This window comes from Rattus norvegicus, chromosome 17 (assembly GCF_036323735.1).
Source record: "Rattus norvegicus strain BN/NHsdMcwi chromosome 17, GRCr8, whole genome shotgun sequence".
NCBI lineage: Eukaryota > Metazoa > Chordata > Mammalia > Rodentia > Muridae > Rattus > Rattus norvegicus.
The window spans coordinates 6,600,784-6,623,454 of NC_086035.1; the positions used below are offsets into that span (position 1 = coordinate 6,600,784).

Below are 22,671 nucleotides of genomic sequence, written 5' to 3' on the forward strand. Positions count from 1 at the left end.
AGCCAGAAGAAGGCACTGGATCCTCCCTCCTGAAACTGGAGTTACAGATGGTGGTGAGCTGCCACAGGGGTTTTTAGAAACCAGCTCAGGTCTTATGCAAGAGAGGCAAGTGCCCTTCACCACTGCACCATCTCTCCAGAGCCCAAAGCCGCAGCTTCATTTCTCTTCGTGCATCAAATATTGCTAAAAAGCAGCTGAAAAGCTCAAAAGCTTCTGACAAGTGTTCACCATCTAAATGTCAGTCCCTTGTGCTTTGAAAAATCATGCCCCAGATTTTAAGATTCCTGCTCCCTGCAGTTACACAGGATGTGATATAAGCGACTGCTGGCGTGCACAACGGCTTTTCCTTTTTGTTTCATAGTTGGTTTATTTTATTTTATTATTTTAAATGTATTTGAAGTTTTACTTTACTTTAAATGTATTTGAAGTAATCTTAGGGATCTGAAGTAGAAATCCACCTGAATTTAGTGCTAACAGCTGTCAGCGTTTCAGTTTGGTTCACAATCACACAACCTGGGTTTACCTACATCCACACTTGACAGTTATATTTCTTGCAGGCGTATTCTAAGGCACAGCCAGGTTTCAGACATCAGAGCTGACAAGAATTAACCCACCCTTCGTGAAGTCGAGGAGACCCAGTGCTTTACTGTGAATGGTCAGGGTGCTTAGCAGTGGCTTCTTCTGAGCTAGAAAGTTGCTAAAATGAGCAAATTATCTCCTGCCAGAACGTGTCCACCATGGGGTCAGAGGTGTGGCCTGCTTTCTAGACTGATGTGAGGCTCAGGGAAGTCCATGGGAAATATTTGCTGAGTAGAGCCCTTCCCAGGCTAAGCATTTTCGTCCATACAAGCAGGCAGAGCGATGTAGGATCTTCCCTGTTGGGCTGTTCTAGGAGGGAATGAAATGTGCATGAATTTGCCTAGAACACAGGAAATAGTCGACGGGAAGGCTCTGTCAGGGCTGTGCTTAGGCATCCCTTTGGCCACTGGAAGGGTTAGGGTCCGACTTAGGCTGCCACAGGAGATCCTCTCCCAGCATCCACATTGTTGTGAATCATTGTTGTGACCGAGAGTTCCAAGGGCACCACAGAGACCTCTGTGTTGTGCACAGTTCTTGACGCCATGAGGATGCTCAGCTGGACACTCCCCAGGAGTGAGGGACACAGGCTGAGGGTGGCTCTGGCCTCAGCTGACTGGATTGATTTTAATCCAGAGAAAAGAACAGGCATGTGGAGGGGCATTTGTGTGTGTGTGTGTGCGCGCGCGAGTAGAGGGCAGGCGGAGTGTAGACAGCTATTTGGTTTCCCTCCCTTTTCTTCATTTGGTTTTTGTTTTACTTGGGGCTAGAGAGATGGCTTAGTAGATAAAGTGTTTTCTCTGGTCAAGACATACCTTCGGATCTCAAACAAAACCCCTGTGTCAGAACTGGCACAGCAATGTGTGTCTATAACAGGAAGTGCTGGGCAGAGGAGAGGCTCGAGCGTCTTTGGGGAACCTCCTGGCTGAGTGTTCTAACCTAACCTGGGAGTTCCTGCTTCAGCGAGAGATCTATCCTGTCTCCAATAAAGATGGAGAGTTCCAGAAGGAGATATTTAATATCACCCTTTCTCCTGTCTAGGTGCATGCACAGGTGAACACACTCCTACACATACACACACACACACACACACACACACACACACACACACACACACACTGTTGCTGGCAGAATCACGCAGCATCGCTAGTTCTTTGGGTAGATTCTCCACATCTCTCCACACCACGACTGAGCCAACACAAGGACCCTCCTGGGTTCCTTCACATGGTGCAGTGGATCAAATTGAAGCCTGCAAGCAACTGGTTTGTTGAACTCCTCTCTGGCTACAGGTGCCCTTGCAAGCACAAAGGCAGGATAGCAAACTCCCGGTCTGCATGCAGGAAGAAGAGATTTGGCAATGTCTTCTGGGCTCTAATGCAGTTTGCTGGGCGTCGACACCTTGGCTCAGCAACCGTTGGGTGTCTCCAAGCCTTGGCTTCGTACAGCTCAATTATCCCACGCCATCTTACGAAACATGAATATGTTGGCTGGATTTATGTCAGCTTGACACAAGCTAGAGTCATTCGGGAAGAGGGACGCTCAATGAGAAAACACCCCCATCAGAGCGGCCTGTGCGCGAGTCTGTGGTATATTATCTCGATTGATGATTGATTTGGGAGGGGCCAGCTCACTGTGGGTGGTGCCACCCCTTACCAGCTTGTCCTGGGTGCGATAAGAAATCGGGCTACACAAGCTGTGGGAGGCAAGCCAGGACCCCACAGGGTCCGAGAGAGAGAGAGAGAGAGAGAGAGAGAGAGAGAGAGAGAGAGAGAGAGAGAGAGGTGGCTCTTGCTTATGGTATTTTACTCAACAGTTCAAACCGTCCATAAGACAAGGAGGCTCTTCATGACAGCCCTGAAGTGACACTGGCTGGGCGACTGCTTGCAGCAGATGTGGGTCAGAGAGAAATGGCTAAGTCTCTTAAAGCTTGCGCTGTCATGAGGACTCAGGTTGGATTCTCTCTGTATCACAGCATGTGCTGTACTACATTTCAAGGGTCTCATTGTGATCTTTTATTTCCTGGGAAAAACTGGAATGATGTCTCCCAGGGATGTTTTATTGGTGCTACATGATCTATCTGAATTTCTGGACTGCTGCCGAGGGATGCAGGCTGCTGCTGGGGGATGCAGGCTGCTGCTGGGGGATGCAGGCTCCACTGAGGGATGCAGGCTGCTGCTGAGGGATGCAGGCTGCTGCTGAGGGATGCAGGCTGCTGCTGGGGGATGCAGGCTCCACTGAGGGATGCAGGCTGCTGCTGAGGGATGCAGGCTGCCGCTGAGGGATGCAGGCTGCTGAGGGATGCAGGCTCCGCTGAGGGATGCAGGCTGCTGCTGAGGGATGCAGGCTGCCGCTGAGGGATGCAGGCTGCTGAGGGATGCATGCTGCTGCTGAGGGATGCAGGCTGTTGGTGAGGGATGCAGGCTGTTGGTGAGGGATGCAGGCTGTTGGTGAGGGATGCAGGCTGTTGGTGAGGGATGCAGGCTGTTGGTGAGGGATGCAGGCTGTTGGTGAGGGATGCAGGCTGCTGAGGGATGCAGGCTGCTGCTGAGGGATGCAGGCTGTTGGTGAGGGATGCAGGCTGCTGCTGAGGGATGCAGGCTGTTGGTGAGGGATGCAGGCTGCTGCTGAGGGATGCAGGCTGTTGGTGAGGGATGCAGGCTGCCGCTGAGGGATGCAGGCTGCTGCTGAGGGATGCAGGCTGTAATATCTTGGCTGGCAGGCTGAGCCTGATTTCCATGAAGTCATTAGTTTCTGGTGACCGAGCAGGTGAACCTTATTGTTCAGGGTGAACTGTTGGGAGCACCACTGTGAGTGAGGTCTTCGCCCAGTTTATTAGCCTGAGTCAGCAAACTCATCTCCCTTAGTATTATTCTTTTTGCCTGCATCACGTGTTATATTTAATGACATTTTCATACATGTCGATAGCATATTTCAGTAACATTCACGTCTCTGTCACCCTCTCCTGTCCCCCTCTCGTTACCACTGATTCCCTTCCTCTTCTCAACTGGCAATCCTACTGTGTGTATGTGTGTGTGGGGGGGGGGAGAAGAGAGGGGGGAAGGGGGGTAAGGGAGGGAGAGAGGGAGGGGAGAGGGAGGGGGGAGGGGAGGGGAAGAAAGAAGGGAAGGAAGAGGGGGGAAGGGGAGGGAGGGAGAGCGGGAAGGGGAGTGGGAGAGGGAGAGGGAGAGGGACAAAGAGAGAGACTTGTGAGTTTCATTAGTGTTGTTTACAAGTGAATGGGAGAGGATTTCTTATTTGTTTATAAGAAGAGTACAGCTCCTTACCAATGGCTGACCCACTGAAGAAAATGCCCCGTCAACCATTCACTGTGTGTGTAAACCCTCAAGGAGGGATGTGTTCTCATGAGCCCCTCCCCCAAGGCAGGCTGTGGATGGGCTGAGCCCCAGTGCAGACCCCTCACGTGTAATCACGGCGGCTATGAGTCTAAGAGCAGGGCAGCCAGGTCATACCTGGAAGTCAGTGTTCCCCACTACTCCCCTGCACCGTGCTCTTAAGTCCATTTTCAATGTTCATTAAGCCTGGGAGGGCGTGAATCAGACACCCAATTTATGGCCAAATATTCAGTAGTCATTTGTGGTCATCACCTTCACAGTTCAATGTCTCTGCCTTGCTGCTGACCGTCGAGGCAGGAAGGAACCTCGATCACCAACGCTAATCTGTGGGGACGAGCGCAGTCACGTGGAAGGCTGCATGACAGGCACATGTCCATTTAGCCTATCCTGTGACTTTCAAAACCATGGGCTATGACTGGCTTGGTGGTGCCAGATGTGGCTTCCTCCCCGGACAGTGGGCCTTGATTCCAAGCAGTAAGTGGCTGGTGATTTCTCTGACAAAAGTCACCACTACTGCCTCAGAGGGTGTATCTTTCCGCAAATGGGGTCCGCAAACAAACAACACTTGGTGACAGACATTGTGACACTATCAGGGCTAGCCATCAGGGAAGAACCTTCCAGCCAGTTCCAACTAGATTTGCCTACCTCCTGCAACAGGGATGTGCATTGTCTTACCAGGCAACCGGCAGCAGCAGCAGCAGCAGCAGCAGCAAATGCCTGCAATTGTTTTAGGGACCTCAAGAGGCCTTCCCGACAGACAGAGACTCGTAGGGAGGCAGACCACACCTGACCTTGGGGTTTTGGTTTACTTACTAAAGAAGCGTCACTCTGACCAGTTGAGCAGAGTGCCACTGTGCTGTAAGCAGGGTCTGCCATGGCCACCCAAACTCTGCAGGCGGAGTGTGCAAATTTGCTTTCAATGCCAAGCGTGTGTTGCAGTGGGTCGAGAAATGCAGAGGCAGATAACACGTATGTAAGTCAACATTTTACAACGCAAACAGATCCGTCCAACTAGCACAAGGATGAAAGGAACAGACTCCAGAGTCCCCTTTTAGTTAACATCTCCCTGCTCCCAGTTCAAAGGGCAGCTGACATTTGACTTCTATAGCATAGACAGGTACTCATGAGTATTTTAACTTGAAGGCGTGGGGTAAAGATTTGCGAATAACTTTCGTGTCCGATGTTCCTTGGGCAGAGCACAGTTCACTTCAAGATTTTGTTTTCTTGATGTCGAGATAAGAGCTTATGTATTTTAAGTTGGCTTCAGCCTTGCTGTGTAGCAGAGGATAGCCTTGAACTCTGGATCCCATCTCCACCTCCCAGGTGCTAGGATTACAGATACACGCAGCCTCTGCCTCGCTGGGGATGGGATCTGGCGCTACCACTCAAGCCACAGCCTCCCTCCCTGCTGCTGGTTTACCATCTCAATGCTCACAGCTGCTAGCATGACAGATAACCAGTGCTCAGGGAGGCAGGCGAATTCACTCCCCGAGCCCTGGGAGTGGACACAGAAGTGCTTGTGTCTGTTTCCCCTTGTTGTAGCACTCAGTCAGGATACAGAGCTGAGACACCCTAGCTGTTACTGTCCAGGAATCTCTTCGGCAAGCGGAGAGACTGAAAGCCCGTGTCCAGAACATTTAGATCTAAGACGGGGCTCCTTACAGTCCGTGCTCTCAGAAGACACCTGGGAGTATTTTATCCTGGATCGTTGAGTAGGCAAGGCATTGCGGAGCCTCCAGGCTATGGGCAGCAGGGTTGGCAGACACTTCTTGTCCAGCTTGGGGCATCTTGTTGTAAACTTGTGGAGCAGAGTAACCAGTGTGATGAGAATCAAGGATCTGTGGTGGGGTGAGGGTTGGAATGAAGGAATGATCTGTAAGAATGGCTAAAGAGGGAGCTTTTTTTTTTTTTTTTTTTGGTCAGAATTTAGCCAACTGTGCCTTACAAAATTATAATATTACAAGATTATTATTTTTTTTTTTGGCATTTAGGAAAAGAAGTTTTCCGGGCAGATACATTAGAGCTATGCTCCTCCTCCTCCTCCTCCTCTCCCTCTTCTTCTTCCTCCTCCTCTTCTTCATTTCATATATGTGAGTACACTGTAGCTCTCTCCAGACACACCAGAAGAGGGCATCAGATCTCCTTACAGACGGTTGTGAGCCACCACATGGTTGCTGGGAATTGAACTCAGGACCTCTGGAAGAGCACTCAGTGCTCTTACCACTGAGCCATCTCTCCAGCCCTAGGGCAGTGGTTCTTCACCTCTCTAATGCTGCGACCCTTTAATGCAGGTCCTCATGTGGTGATTCGCAGCCATGACTGTAATTTTGCTGTTATGATTCGTAATGTAAATATGTGATATGCAGGATATCCAATTTGTGACAATTTGTCACAACCCAGGCGTTGAGAACCCCTGTATTTGGGAGCCTGGCTGGGAAGGGCTCTGAGCTTTGTCCTGCAGACTCCTGGGAGCCTGGACACGGAACTTCGAGCATCTCTGATGGAGATTTGGCAGTGGCATGGTGCGGTTCTCACGCTCATTTGACCCTGAGCCCCTTGATTGTGGAATATGTCCTGCATCTGGTATTCTTCCTCAAGGACGAAGCTGTAGTCTGCCTCAAGGTATCTGGACGAGAAGTGGGCCACACAAAAGTCAATTATAGAATTATTCTTAATGCAATTCTTAATGTGATCTAAATTCTCTGTGCTTCAATGAAGATGACACACCTAGAAAGGCTAGAAGTGAAATACGGCAGGATTTAAGCCAGCAGCTATAAGAGCAGTGCATCTCAGTATTCAAAAAACCAGAGTGAGGAGGAGCCTTGACCAGGTCTATCTGAAACCCAGGTGGCCCGTGATTTTTAAAGCATTTTAAATTTATTGTAAACAAAACAAAACCAAAAACCTGCATGCTAGGGCAAACTCAATGACAAAAGGGAACTTTTGATTAAAACTACAAAATAAACAGGCTTCCAGAAAACACTAGGAACAGATTTCAAATCCTTTTACAACGTCTAAATGACCCGGTAACGTTAGGACAAACTTACCCAGTCTACATGAAAATTAATCATGGAAAATGCCAGTGGCGCAAAATGACTTTTTAAAAGGGTTGCATGATGACTTCATATCAGAATAGTGCGGAGGAAAGAAAGGAAAGCATTCGAGGGAGCAGCATAGCCTGGATGACCTCCCACGCCAATCGAGCAGCGTGTGTGTGTGTGAGTGTGTGTGTGTGTGAGTGTGTATGAGTGTGTATGTGAGTGTGTGAGTGTGTGAGTGTGTGAGTGTGTGAGTGTATGTGTGAGGGTGTGTGTGAGGGTGTGAGTGTGAGTATGTGAGTGTGTGTGAGTGTGAGTATGTGAGTGTGAGTATGTGAGTGTGTGTGTGAGTGTGTGTGTTTTACTCTGTGAATTCAAGGGAATCTGGGTGGGGGCTGGTAGTGCGACTGGTTCGGTTCCCGGAACTTAGGTTGGGTAACAAGAGCTACAGGCAACACACGCCCACACTGACTACCACTGAGCTCTGAGCTGGGGAGGAGACTAGACTTCACTATCTGGTAGACACGAACTTTTCAAAGGCAGGAAAAAGCAAATCTCTACACTGTCCACTTGCACTCTCTACCTCGTGGCGGATGGACAGGTAGCTCAATAGGAGGCACAGGGGTCCCCTACATTCTCTGTGATGCTTGAGGTCAACTTCCTTAAGAAAAAAAATTTACGCTTACCTAGGAAGCGCAAGGCCCTGGGTTCGGTCCCCAGCTCCGAAAAAAAGAACCAAAAAAAAAAAAAAAAAAAAAAAAAGAAAAAAAATTTAATCTAATGCCTAAAAAAAGTCTTTAAAAACAGCTTATTGAGAGTGAGAGAATTAGTTTCCACCAGGGATGAGCTTCTTAATAGGTTAGTCAAAATCAAGTGGTCAGTCCTGAAATCATAGACATACCAGCAATGGTAAATAGAGGCACTGGATTGTATATGTGCATATATATATATATATATATATGTGTGTGTGTGTGTGTATATGTATACACATATATGTATATATGTATATGTATATACACACATGTATATATGTAAATATGTATATATACATATATGTATAATGTATATGTATATGTATACACACATATATGTATGTATATGTATTATATACATATATGTATATATGTATATTACACAAATATGTGCATATATATTAACAAAAAGAGGCTAAGAATTTGAGAAGGAGGAGGGGGATACAGAAAGGGTTGGAGGGAGGAACGGGAAGGGGGAAAATGATGTAAATATATTTTAATTAAAAATTAAGGGGCTGGAGAGATGGCTCAGCGATTAAGAGCACCCGACTGCTCTTCCAGAGGTCATGAGTTCAATTCCCAGCAACCACATGGTGGCTCACAACCATCTGTAAAGAGATCTGATGCCCTCTTCTGGTGTGTCTGAAGACAGCTACAGTGTACTTATATATAATAAATAAATAAATCTTTAAAAAAAATTAAGAAAAGACAGAAAACATGACCATTCTTGCACTCAGAAACTCTCAATTTAAAAGCACTGCAGCAAACCCAGCAAATGCCCTTGTCCCTCCCCTTCCCTGGGACGATGTCCCGGGACCGCGTGGAGAGCTATAATTAGTACTCCAGGCTTAAGGACTTGGCTCCTGGCTCTGCAGCTGGCTCAGGGGTTCAGCCACTCAGGATGGAGAAGCACCTTTGCACAGCACTCAAACTTGGGGTTGGGGGGTTGAAGTGAGTTTGCATCTGCAGTTCCTCCACCCTGGTAACGTGGTGGCCTCTCCTAACTTGTTCCTCTCTGAGGCTACGTGATCATCTCTAAAACATGAGTCGCGACACCTCCTTTGGAAGTTTGGTGTGGCTTAAATGAGGTCATGCATGCAAAATGTTATTGATCAAAATCCTCCAATCCTGATTAGCAAATCAGGTCCATGGGCAGGAACCTCATTTTTTCTTAGATTTATTTGTTTATTATATATAAGTACAATGTACCTGTCTTCAGACGCACCAGAAGAGGGCATCAGGTCCCATTACAGATGGTTGTGAGCCACCATGTGGTTGCTGGGAATTGAACTCAGGACCTCAGGAAGAGCAGTCAGTGCTCTTAACCGCTGAGCCATCTCTCCAGCTCAGGAGCCTCATTTTTCCCTCTGATATTATTTAATTAGCTTCCCTTCTAGTTCCTGTTGTGAGAATCATCTCACCAAGTTACAATCTTGCCAATGGATCTAGAATCCTCCTTCTTGATTTTCAAAATACATTTTGAAAGCTGGCTTCGGTGCCCACTCCCTGGAGCTCGCTTTACTTAAGGTATTCAGGTCCTGCCTGGCTTGGCTGTATGTGTAACTAGGGTGGGGTGGGGAGTTACCCAGTGTTTTCTGGCCGGGACTTATGCTTCCACTTAAGGATTGAGAGCTTACAACAATACAGACTTTGCCTCAACGCATCTACACATGGAGCATCCAAGAAACTGGTTCAGCCCCATAGGTCAGTGAGGGGAGGACCCTGTTTCTTTGAGAGCAAAGGAGCAGTAAGCAGCCAAGCGTTTGCATTTAATCAGGGAACCCACGGAAACATTATAACATTGTATTTCCAGGTCGCTTGACTGAAGCCCTGGGATCTCTGCTTAGATTTACAGAGTACGAGTTTGTAGTTTTTCCCGTAACCCACAGATAATGAGCATTTCTGCCACTGTGCTCTGGTATTCTCATCCCTGCTCCTGGGCATGGAGCACCCTGGAGACTCTGAGTGCGGTGCTACGCCAGCGAGTTTTTCTTTACAAAGCAGGTGCAGGCTGGATTTGGCCGGTGTGCTCTACTTTGCCAAGCCAGGCTGGTAGACACCTGAGAGGCAGTTGAGATTAATGGGGAACAGGAGCACCACCGCTGGGTTTGCGGGGACCACACATCTGCCTCTTTTGGTTCTGGGTTGGAACAGTCAATGAAGCACTGACTCACTGGCTTATGTGAGAATTCAGGACTACGGTCTGTGAGGACTTCCTGGGAAGAGCCGTTGGGGATTGTAGTGTTTCCGCTCAGATGGAAAGGTATCCTGGGACTTGGAAGTCCAGGAACCACAGAGCTCCGAGGGCAGAAGGTGTGGCAGTGGAAGGGCATCCCGAGACACTGGAGCTCAGGAGGGGATCCCCAGCCGGGCTGAGGAGCTCAGGGGCCTCAGCCCTGCTCCTTTTCTTCTTTTCATTACTTCTTGGCTTCTTCCCGTGAGAGGTTCATACCAGGCAGCAAATCTCATGAAGGAATTTTATTGGAGGGTCCCGGCAAAGGGCAGGGCTTATATAGGATTTTCTAGGGGGCGGAGCTTCTGAGGAGCTCAGGGATTGGTGGGCTTCCTGCTCAGGATTTGGTGGGTTTCATGTTCAAAGATTGGCGGGTTTCCTGCTCAAGGACTTGTGTGTGTGTGTGTGTGTGTGTGTGTGTGTGTGTGTGTGTGAAGCTCAGAGATTGGTAGCTTTTTTCTTTTAACACCCCCTTCCCTGCATTGTGACAATGGGTTAGAGTGGGAAGGACTTGTGTGTGTGTGTGTGTGTGTGTGTGTGTATGTGTGTGTGTGTGTGTGTGTGTGTGTGTGTGTGTGTGAAGCTCAGAGATTGGTAGCTTTTTTCTTTTAACACCCCCTTCCCTGCATTGTGACAATGGGTTAGAGTGGGAAGGACTTGTGTGTGTGTGTGTGTGTGTGTGTGTGTGTGTGTGAAGCTCAGAGATTGGTAGCTTTTTTCTTTTAACACCCCCTTCCCTGCATTGTGACAATGGGTTAGAGTGGGAAGACCTTCCCAGCCACAGCCAGCTTTTGCTGAGGCGCCATCTCTGTGGAGCTGCTCAGGGAGGCTGGAGAGGAGGTGCTGCTCCTGTGGGACACCTGTGGGACACCTGTGGGACAGCTCCTGCGGTGATGTTTGGACAAAGCTTCCTGTTTTCCTCTTTAAAGCAAAGGCTTGCTGCTCCGTGGGGAGAATGTGATCCATGACTAAACCCCACCTACCCAAGGCCTAATCCACTTGGTATCATACTCTGTGGGCTGTGGGCAGGAGACAGATGGTGAACTTCTCATTGCTGGAGAAGTTCACAGGCAGGTAGAAGGGAGTAAGAGGAGGTGCGGATGGCATGCAGAGCCCATCACCTCCCTCAGACAAGCCCTGCTTCCCCAGCAGCCTCTGACTCTCTGCTCCCCACCCAGGTTCCAGCCCTCCTCCTCTCATGCCCCCTCTCCACTCCAGCCTGGCCTGGTGCCAGTGCTTCCTCTGAGTCCGCTCACCCACCTATTCACTGACAAGAGTATTTAGTCAACAGTACTCACATAGAACCCCTGCTGTGCTGTGGGGAAGAACTCTACTGAATTTATGGTCTTTAAGACATGCAAGGAGGATTTCAGTATCTGTGTGCTTATGGTTAATTAATAGACAGCTCATTACGTTCAGAAAGGAGAAAAACTGCGCACGTATGCTGCCCATTTTCTTTAATTCTGTTCTGCTCTGACTTTTTAAAAAATTAAATTCTTGGCTGGAGAGACATGTTAGTGGTTAGGAGCACTGGTTGCTCTTGTAGAGGACATGGGTTCAAGTCCCATCCACCTAGTGGCTCACAACCATCTGTACCTCCAGTTCCAAGGAAGACATTGCCTTCTTCTGGCCTCTGGGTTACCTGCACATCTGTGAATGACGCATACACACAAAGTACAAGTTTAGTGGCTAGGCGTGGTAGTGCAGGCCTTGAATCCTAGCACTCTGGAGGCAAAGGTGGGAGCTGTGGTCCAGGCCAAGCTTGGTCTATGCAGGACAGCCAGATCTACCCAGAGAGACCCTTTCTCAAAAGCAAAATCCAAACAAAAACAAACAGCAAATAAATAGATAAATTTGACCTGTTACAGGTACCAAATTTAGTAACCTCGATCCCTTGTCTAAGGTCGTATCTGTCAGAGAGCATGCCACCTGCCCCATAAGGAATGTCACCTGTGGCACGACTCTGAGAATAGAATTCTTATTCCTAGACGACCTTTGACGTCATCGTCCGCTGATGACTCTCGCTGAGTCAGTTACCACGGCCGGTGCTTGCAAAAACAGCTTTCTCAATGCTGGCATTCTCTTACACTTACTAGCCGGCGACTTCCTTTGCAAAAGGAGCCCTTCCTGTATGTCTCTGAGTGTCCCTGGGCTCCGGGATCAGATTTTATTTGCTGTGCTAGGATCTATTGCTGTATTTTGAAAAGCAAGACTGTTTGACTTTGAGGTAGATAGTTTGCAAAAACAGTGAGATATTACACATTAAGGGTATGATTTGATTAAAGAAGGCATTGGATCTCCTGGAACTAGAGTTAGGATTGGCTGTAAGGGTCACTGTGGGTCCTCTGTAAGAACAAGTGCTCTTTTTATTTCGTTTTTAATTTTTTTATGTTTTTTCTCTTATTGGATATTTTTATTTACATTTTAAGTGTTATCCCCTTTCCTGGTTTTCCCTCCAGAAACCTGCTATCCCGTTCCTCCTACCCCTGCTTCTATGAGGGTGCTCCTTCACCCACCCACTCCCTCCCACCTACCCTCACTGACATTCCCCTACACTGGGGCATCGAGCCCTGGCAGGACCAAGGGCCTTTCCTCCCACTGATGCCAGACAATGCCATCCTCTGTTACATATGCAGCTGGAGCCATGGGTCCCTCCATGTATACTCTTTGGTTGGTGGTTTAGTCCCTGAGAGCTCTGGGTGGTCTGGTTGGTTGATATTGTTGTTCTTCTTATGGGGTTGCAAACCCCTTCAGCTCCTTCAGTCTTTTCTCTAACTCCTCCATTGGGGTCCCAGTGTTCAGTCCAATGGTTAGCTGCAAGCATCCTCATCTGTATCAGTAAGGCTCTGGCAGAGCCTCTCAGGGGACATCCATTATCAGGCTCCTGTCAGCAAGCACTTCTTGGCATCAGCAATAGTGACTGGGTTAGGTGGCTGCATGTGGGCCAGATCCCCAAGTAGGGCAGTCTCTGGATGGCCTTTCCTTCAGTTTCTGCTCCACACTTTGTCTCCATATTTCCTCCTGTGAGTATTTTGTCCCCACTTCTAAGAAGGACTGAAGCATCCACACTTTGGTCTTCCTTCGCCTTGAGCTTCATGTGGTCTGTGGATTGTATCTTGGGTAATTCGAGCATTTGGGCTAATAGCCACTTATCAATGAGTGCATACCATGTGTGTTTTGTGATTGGGTTACCTCACTGAGGAAGATATTTTCTAGTTCATTCCATTTGCCTATGAATTTCATAAAGTCATTGTTTTTGATAGCTGAGTAATATTCCATTGTGTAGATGTACCACATTTTCTGTATCCATTCCTCTGTTGAAGGGCATCTGGGTTCTTTCCAGCTCCTGGCTATTATAAATAAGGCTGCTATGAACATAGTGGAGCACGTGTCCTTGTTATATGTTGGAGCATCTTTTGAGTATATGCCCAGGAGTGGTATAGCTGGGACCTCAGGAGGTACTATGTCCAATTTTGGGGGGAACCTGCAGACTGATTTCCAGAGTGGTTGTCCCAGCTTGCAGTCCCAGAACAAGTGCTCTCACCTGCAGAGCCATCTTGACGCCCCTGCTTTATCCTCTTCAACAGCAGAGACCGATTCTTCATCCTGGCTCTTTTTAAGAATCTTACCGTGATGGCACGACAGACACATTGGCCATACACCCCTGCCCACTTACCTCCACTCTCCCTGACCCCAAAAGGGGTATTTTTTTTTTAACCAAAGACTTTTCATATTTCCATTTCTTTCCAGAAAGATTTCTGGTTGGTTCTGCCTTGTCAGGTCTGGACTTTGCCAGTCTGTGCGTACAGTCAGGTGGAATTTGAGTTTGGACTTAACCCTCTGGAAAGCAAACCACAGTCTCTCCCTTTGGGTCCAGGTTCCCCAGCTTTTGATTGGCGTAGGAGTGAAATCTTTCCCTGCCCTCTGGCACTTGGTGTCATTTTCCGTCACCAGAGCCAGCCTTGGGCAGAGGGTAGCCCTGCCGCCATCCTACATTACTTGGGACATAAATGAGGGAGGGAACCACACCCCAAGGGCTTCTGGTCCTTTTGAGCACTCTTTTCAGACCCAGTTTACAGTGACCACTCCTCGTCTCTTTCTTTCTTTTTTTTTTCTTGGATTTTTATTTATTTATTTATGTTTTAAATGTTATTCCCTTTCCCAGTTTCTATGAGGGTGTTTACTCACCCATCTACCCACCCCTTCCTGCCTCTGAGCCTTGACATTCCCCTACACTGAGGGGTCGAGCCTTGGCAGGACCAAAGACTTCTCCTCTCATTGGTGCCCAACAAGGCTATCCTCTGCTACATAAAGAGCTGGAGCCATGGATCTGTCCGTGTGTACTCTTTAGATGGTGGTTTAGTCTCTGGGAGCTCTGGGTGATTGGTATTGTTGTTTCTATGGGGTTACAAACCCCTTCAGCTCCCACTCTGCGTTTCTATCCTTAAATGCCAGTCTGAACTTTCTTAGTTTGAACCACAACGCCTACACATCCGGGACAGCAGGCTTATTATCCTGTGTGTGTGTTCTCTAACAGGCCAGCCAGTGTCCAAGGCCTTCCTACCTTTGTTTCATCTTGAACATCAAGCCTGCATGTCTGGCCAGCAACTTCTCTTCCTGGTTTATGAGCCGAGGTCGTTGTTTGCAAGTGTCCTCTCTTTTCCTCCCAGGTATTTGAAGCCGTGATTTCGTGGATCAATTATGAGAAGGAGACCCGCTTAGACCACATGGCAAAGCTGATGGAGCATGTGCGGCTCCCTCTCCTACCAAGGGATTACCTGGTCCAGGTCAGTGTTTGCGAGGTCACCCAGCTGGAGGGGTACTGAGGGGCCTCTGGCTCTGTGGTGTGGCTGAGATGTTTCCTGAGCTTCTGTGGGGATGGGGGGTGCGGACTCCCTGGACCGAGAGTGAAGTACAGACGGGTAATGTGAAAGCAGAGATCGGAGCAGGAGATGTGAGCTTTCAGTTCGTCCAACAGCTTTGGGGTACCTCACTGGGGTACCTCCTCCTGCTCTCTCGGGTGCTGCAGCAGATCTGCCACGAACTGTTGCGAGAATTCAGGAATTCCAAGTATCTAGGCAGGCGGTTGGCACAGAGCCCCATAGCATGGATGCCCAGTAGGAGTTGGTTTTCCCTGGGAAGAACAGAGAAATTAGAGTCATTTCCATAATATCCCCGTGTTCCCTCTCCGCTGTGATCCTGGGCACCCTGGAGTCGAGGTCAGAAGTGTGAAAAACGGCTCTCCGCACATACATCCAGTGTGAATTCCATATCCTCCAAGAGAAGAAAGAAAAATCAAGAATTCCGGGTACCCTTGTGTTCCTCATTTAGCCCTTATAACACCCCTTTGAGGCGGTGATTATGGGTCATTCACCTTTTTCTTTTCTATTTTGGGCCTTGAAGCTTGGAGATTGGGGTTGGTCTGTAGCTCCCAATCCGTGTGAGGGGGTCTGGGTTGAGGTCCACACTCACATGGCCCTGAAGCACGCACTCCCGTGAGCTGATAACGTCTGTCCTGTTTATACACGGGACGGTTCATTTCCTGCAGTAAATGGGGTCGGATGTCCTTGCAAACCATCAGATGTGTGACTTTAACGCAACCCAGAGGCAGGTTGGCCAGCCCTGAGAGAGGAGACCGAGCGGTGCCACCAGGCCCTGGTGCCTCCCTGCCACACCTAGCCCTAGAACCTCAGTCTCTCTCTGGTCAGCTCTGACAGGGCTGCATGGGAAGCAGAAGAGATAATCCGGGAAGAAAGGCCGGTTAGAGCATCCAGGGGGTGCTAGCTACCGTAAAACTCTCTGGGGCTACAGGTGACATTTTTCCACTTATTATTTATTCCATTTATTACTTGTGAAGTCCTGTGTGCACGCCCCCCCCCCACCCCCCATCCCCTTTGTTCACAGGACCCGAGGAGAGGTCAGTGAGGTGTTCAGGTGCTTAGGCCTGTGCTGGAAGCTTCCTCAGTGCTGCCACCTGGTGGCCACATGTCACCTCCCCTGACCTGGCTGAGTTACCAACAACGTCATGGTCAACCCCACTCCATCCCAAGGAAATGGCCTCCAGCAGGGACTGTCACACAGTGAGGGTGGGTGCCCAAGGGACTGGGCTCCACAGAAAGCTAAGGCTACTTCCGAGACCCCCCCCCCCCACGACTGAAGCTTACCAAAGACACGGGCTTATTCTGGTTATAGGAAATCAGGTTTGCTTACGGGAAGAGGGTGAGAGGCCATGGCCAGAGAAAGGTTATGTGGACCCTCCTTTAAAACGGACTTTTATCAGTCCTCATGACGTAAACTCCTCTAGGAAAGGATGCTTCGCTAACATTTATTTGACCTTGAAACTTAACCTGAAGGTGGTGCAGGAGCAGGTGGGGAAACCCTGGTTAGCTCCTCCCTCCACACTAGCGGCCTCAAAGAGTTGCTAAGGTACCCAGCTCTTGACGGGCATTGAGAGACAGTGCCCCAATGTATACTGCGTGGTTTGTGATACAACGCACAACACAAACTTCATAACTTTGATCCTTCTTGTTAAAATTTTGCCTCACCCGTATGGGTATTTTTCTCTACATGTGTGGTCTGTGTGCTGTGTGTGTTTTGGGGGTGTTCCTGGAGGCCAGAAGAGGGCACCGAATTTCCCGGAGTTACAAACAGTTGTGAGCCTCCTTGTGAGTGCTGGGATTGGAACCCAGGTCCCCTGGGAGGACAGCTGGTGCGTTAACCACTGAACCGCCTCTCCAGCCCCCATCACAATCATTCTTCCTTAGACAGCTCAGTGGCATTGGTTCTCCTCTGAGAATCAGCACAGTCTGTATTTCCAAAGCTTCTTATCACCCTGCACTGTAGCTGGACCCGTGAATACAAACTCCCTGGGGGCTTCTCCCTCACGCCCAAGGGGCTCTTTGGGACCAGTTGCCTGAGCCTGGGTACCCTCCCTGCACTTTTTCTTTAACCCTAGGCATTTATGATTTGTCCTAACCTAGTTCCATCACTAACTGAGAGGGCGAGAGAAGCCCAGATTATGTCTGGGAAAAAGAGGGCTCCAGAGGCAAAGGTCTCGATTCATCAATCCGTCTTTCCTGCCAGCTCTAAGCTGCCAGAGGACGATGGCCCTAGCTATATGTTCCTTCCTCACAACTGTTGGGCCCAGGAGACACTTAGCTTGAGGGCTTAGTGTGTCCAGTTTCTTTTTCTGCAGCTAGACTTGAGCAGCTCAGATTAGGGGCCTTGTAGTGTCCATCAGTGTCGTCCTCCGGGCTAGCACCTCACAAACTACTGAGTTTGTCTGTGTGATGTGCCCATTTTATAGATGAGGAGACCGAGGATCAGGGGTTCAATGTGGTGGAACAGGGGTGAGAGGCGGGACTTCTGTGCAGTAGTTTGTAACTCTGTGGGCCTTTCTGAGATGATGTGGGGTAGAAAGGGATGAGTGAGAGTTGGGAAGGCCCCAGCCTGGGGAGAGCCTAGGGAATCGGGGTTCCACTCTACTGGAGGCTCACCTGTGTGCTGTTATCCCCAGACAGTCGAGGAGGAAGCTTTGATCAAGAACAACAACACCTGTAAGGACTTCCTCATTGAAGCCATGAAGTACCACCTCCTGCCTCTTGACCAGAGACTCTTGATCAAGAACCCCAGGACCAAGCCCCGGACCCCAGTCAGCCTGCCCAAGGTAAGGCCCAGCCCAGCCTGTGCCGCAGCTCAGGCCTGTCCAGGGAAAGTGGCTTCCACTCCAGCCTCAGTTCATTCTGGCTTCCAGTTACATTTATGACCCAAGAGATGGTGTCTGCTGGTTCCTCTTGAATCTGCCAGTGCCGCTGGCGGCCAGGAACTTGCTTTGCTTAGAGTCTCAGGGTGGTCACAGCGGTGCCAGGGAGCTTCAAGCATAGGTGGGATCTGCCCCCTCCTCTTCCGGTTCTGTCCCACGCTGCCCTGCGTGTGCTGTTCCAAGAGAGGCAGAGGTATGGGCACACTGGATTGTAGGAGTCAGGACATCCCCAGGCTGGCGACTTTCCTCACCTGGGAAGGGAGGTGAAGGACAGCTGGGGGGCTGACAGAGCAGACGTCAGGCCTCAGAGTCTGACAGACAGGTGGGCGGAGCAGGTGGAAAGTTGGACAGAAAAGAAGAGCCACAGTGGTGCCAGCCGTTTCTCTCTCTGTCTCTGTCTCTGTCTCTCTGTATCTCTGTCTCTCTGTCTTTGTCTCTCTGTCTCTGTCTCTGTCTCCTCCCTCCCTCCCTCTCTCTCTGGTCTCTGTCTCTCTGTCTTTGTCTCTCTGTCTCTGTCTCTGTCTCCTCCCTCCCTCCCTCTCTCTCTGGTCTCTGTCTCTCTCTGTCTCTCTGCCTCTCTCTCTCCTCCCTCCTTCCCTGCCTCCCTCCCTCTCTCTCTGGTCTTCTGGTCTCTGTCTGTCTCTCTGTCTCTGTCTCTGTCTCTGTCTCTGTCTCTGTCTCTGTCTCTCTCTCTCTCTCTCTCTCTCATCTCTGTGTCTCTCTCACTGGTGGTCCCTAGAGTCCTCAGACAGTAATTTTCCCACTATCTTAACATTGTTGTGGGCGGGGTGAGTGAGTGAGGGCGGGGCTGGGGGAGGGACTCAGTCAACACAGTGGGGAAGGGAGGCAGGAATGAGCCCATTGACTACACAGCAGGGTGTCACCAGAAAAATTTAGATTCCTACTGTGTCACGGTCTTCCTCCTCCTCTTCCTTCTCCCTCCCTCCTCTCCTCAGCTAACTACTGCCCCCTCCTTGCCTGCGGCATCTGAGAAGGTTTCCTAGAGCTGGAGAAACAGGTCACTGCCCACATGGCTTCTCCGAGAAGCCCCTGTCATCCCACCCCATCCCTCATCCCCCTGGATCATGCAGTCAGCGCCCAGGCCACAGATGTTTCAGAGAGAGTAAAGCAGCTTGGTCTCCATGAAGTTCTTCTCAGGTGTCAGACACCTCGCTGAGGGTACGATGCTGTCTTAGTTAAGGTTATTACTGATAGGATGAAACGCCACGGCCAGCTACGACATGGGGAGGAGAGGGTTTATTGGGCTTACGTTTCCACGCTTCCACATCGATGTTCATCACTGAAGGAAGTCAGGACAGGGACTCAAGCAGGGCAGGAGCCTGGAGCAGGAGCTGATGCAGAGCCCAGGGAAGAGCGCTGCTTACTGGCTTCCTCCTCATGGAGAGCTCAGCCTGCCTTCTTATAGAACCAAGGACCACAGCCCAGGGATGCGGCCACCCAGACTGAACTGAGTCTTCCCCGACCAATCACTAAGGAAATACCCCACAGGCTTGCCCACAGCCTGATCTCACAGAGGCGTCTTCCCGGTTGGGATTTCCTCCTCTCTGATGACTCCAGATGTGTCAGGTTGGCATAAACTAGCGGGCACAGCTGTGTTCTACTTAAAACCCAGAACCCCAAACACTGGTACCCACAAGCCTGAGTTCTACGAAGGAAACTGAGGCTCACAGTTCAGTGACTTGCCCAAGTGGGCTACAGTGCCGGCAACAGTGGGAACCTGCTTTCTAAATTGTCCCTAATCCTGTGCAAACCAGAGCATGCGCTTGACGGCTGTTCTTGCCACCACGTCCACTTAGGGGAAGGTGCAAGAGCTGGCAGAGGGACTGGCTCTCTCTGCCATCTATCTTACAGTTTTTCAATGTCTTTTGTTTTGTAGAAACATTGAGGGCTTTTTAAAATTTTTATTACATTTCTCTGTGTCTGTGTCTATCTGTCTCTGTCTCTCTGTCTCTCTGTCTCTGTCTCTCTCTGTCTCTCTCTCTCTCTCTGTGTGTGTGTGTGTGTGTGTGTGTGTGTGTAAACCACTGTGGGAGTCTGTCCTTTTCTTCCATGACGTGGGACCCTGGGATTGAACTCCAGTTGTTAAAACTTGGTGGGCAAGTACCTTTATCCACTGAGCCATCCTGCTGGCCCATTCTTGCCCTTCATTTTAAAGTGAAGAAATTTATATCCCTTTAATTGTAGAAATATAGATGTATTGCATATTAAAAAAACACACTGCAATTTACAAATAAAGTAACAGTTACTCAGAGCCCTCGGTGCAGCCATGCTGCCTGGGTGAGTTTTCCTTTCAGCAGTTGTGCCTGCACATTTATTCTGGGATAACTGAAGATGTACCTTTTCCTGTCTGTGGGATCTTCTGTGAAGTCTGAACCATTGTTCTCTGCCCCCACTAAACCAATGCTACAAATGGCACATACTGACCAAGTCAGCATCGACGCTGTGATGGGTCCGTGGTGCTTTGCTGTATGTCTGTACCACGTACATTACACGATCCTCAGTTGACAGTCTCTGGAATAATTCCATTTTTGTAGTGTGAGTATTTCTGGTCAAGTACTCTTTATAAAATGACACATCTTCATTTGTGTCTCTTTAATCTCGAATGATATTGATCTTGGTTTTGTATCATTATTTGTATTTCTTTTGGGGGCGATGCTCTGTTTATGCCCCTTGTCCCTGCCTCTGGCGGGATGCGTGTTCTTACAGGCAGTTTTTAAGGGCCTTTCTGTATTTCTCGGGTCTTTGCGTATGCACAGTTTTTTAGTCTGCACTTTTCTTTCTCAGCCATTTACGAAATTCTCCCCCAGCTCCTGCTTATCTTTCGGTCTTCTCAGTAGTATCATTGGAAGAGCAGAGTTTATAAAAATCAGTCACTTCAATTGACAAGAAAAATGGTATATATTTATCATGTACATTATGATTTAAAGTATTCTAAAGTATGTATACGCTACAGAACTACAGAATGGCAAAACGGAGTAATCCGATGTGGTTTGACCACATCTACTTACTTTTTTATGGCCAGAACATTTACATTTTACTCCGAATGATTTTCAACAGTGTAACATTTTAATCCACGGTGGTCACGTGTTGTGGAGCAGCGCCTTTGTGCGTGGGACGGAAACTGTGTATCTTTTCATTAATGGCTCCTAGGCTCCTTCCCTTGTCCTACCTGTTGTAACTACTGTCCTGCCTGTCTCCTTGTTTACCTGTTTCAGACTCTGCATGAGGGGAAGAGCTGTCTTTCTGTGCCTGGGTTTTCCCTAGTGTTAAGCCCTCTCCCTCTAAACATGTTACAAATGACAAGATTGCCTTCCTTTTCTCAGGACAAATCACACCCTACCACGCTGTGTGGGGCGTCTCTGTCCTGTCATCATGGATGCAGGCTGAGGCTGTAGCTCAGCCATCATGGCTAAGACTGTGGTCTCCATCAGTGTGGTGGTGTCTTCTGACATATTGATTTCATGGACTTTGGCTATGTATGCGGCAGTGGGATTGCTGGATCATATGTCAGAACTATTTTTAACTTTCCGAGGAGCCTCCATACTGTCTCTCCAAGTATCTGTGCTTGGGAGAGCAGATGCCTGAGCCTGACAGTTTCAATTTTCTTCTGTTGTGATTTATTTTGAGTTTAAATGGAAAAAAAAAACCCCTTCACTTAACTTACTTTTTTCTGCAAGTTCGAAGCTTTAAAATCTATGGTTCATTTACAGAAGATTTTCAAAATATGTTATATGAAGTAAGGGTCATATCACTGTTTGGTTTATTCTGTAAACAAATATGGGGTTATAGCACACCACATGTTGGAAGGACCCTCCCCTCCTCAGTCCTTGCCTGACTGTAAGTCTTGACTGTGCACACCCCGGTCTGTCCCTGGCTTCTACCCTGCGGTTTAGCTCATCTCTCCGCCTTAGGAGAGTGCTCTGCTGCCTTGCACACTGGCCTCAAGTCCGAGGCATTCCTGACACCTCCATCCTGTTCTTGGGCAGGGTTTGGCTAACTCTGGAGTCCACTTCAATGGGGGGTGGGGTGGGAGAGGCATAATCTGACCGTCTGCCACCGTCTGCTCCTGTTTATTTGGCCCAGTGACCTCTCTCATTGATGTTTTATTTTGTCCACATATGACTTTTGACTGCTTGTCGTCAGATTTATTGATGGGCACTTTTTGATTTTGATACAATTATCAATATTCCTTTTCCATGGGCAGCACTAGGAATTGATCCTAGGGCCTCACACAGGCACACGACCACTGACTTATGGGAAAATCCGTGCTGACCGTTCACACCACGATGGTTTCTTCCTAAATCCTGACCTTTTACTAGTTTATTGCTCACGTGCGGAACTGATTGCTGGGGTTGGTTACTCGGCGAAGGGAAGGTTGGTCTGGGAAGAACAAGGGTGTCAGTTTTAGGAGCACGTGTGCACCCCAGCCTGAGGCTTTGACAACTATCGAGGGCTCTCTTATGCAGTGTATACTCCCACCCTAAGCTGTATGCTGTGCATTGGCAAGGATTAACCTCCTGTGTCCTTGGCACACAGCCTAGGTCCTGGCCCTGGGACGCGGGGTCTGAAAGCAGCGTTCTTGTGAATGATAGATATCTAGGACTCCGTGCTGGATGACTGCCCGCCTCCTGTTTGTTTTCTGCAGTCTTTAGCACCCATGAAGTGTGGTTTTGCATGGATGTAGTAAGGACCGGCACCCTGCTTTATAGAATGTCCAGTTCAGCCCCACAAAACTACCCAACGCCCAGTGAATCTGGCCAGCATTCCTGGGAGACCACAAGACACTTGGCTTAGACAAAGCTCAGCCCCTCCTGCTCTTGGCTGCACTTGGCTGTAAGCTGTCACCTAGGAACTCACTCACTGTGCTCTTGCACAGTTGCCCGGCACTGGGGCACGTTCTAGACATGTGAAGACTTAGAACTGTGCACTCTTCAAG

The 22,671-nt window shown here is 49.0% G+C and overlaps 1 protein-coding gene across 4 annotated transcripts in view; it reads left to right on the forward strand.

Annotated features, from left to right (window-relative positions):
* Positions 1-22,671, forward strand: part of Klhl3 (kelch-like family member 3) — a 123,225-nt gene that overhangs the window by 72,670 nt on the left and 27,884 nt on the right. For 3 of the 4 annotated variants that reach the window (XM_039096443.2, NM_001419643.1, XM_039096444.2), the window contains 2 exons: positions 14,623-14,739; positions 17,469-17,618. In XM_039096443.2, coding sequence (XP_038952371.1) covers positions 14,623-14,739; positions 17,469-17,618 — 267 coding nt within the window. Of the gene's footprint in view, positions 1-14,622; positions 14,740-14,766; positions 15,261-17,468; positions 17,619-22,671 lie in introns of those variants that run through there. The other variant, XM_039096445.2, reaches the window with a different exon arrangement.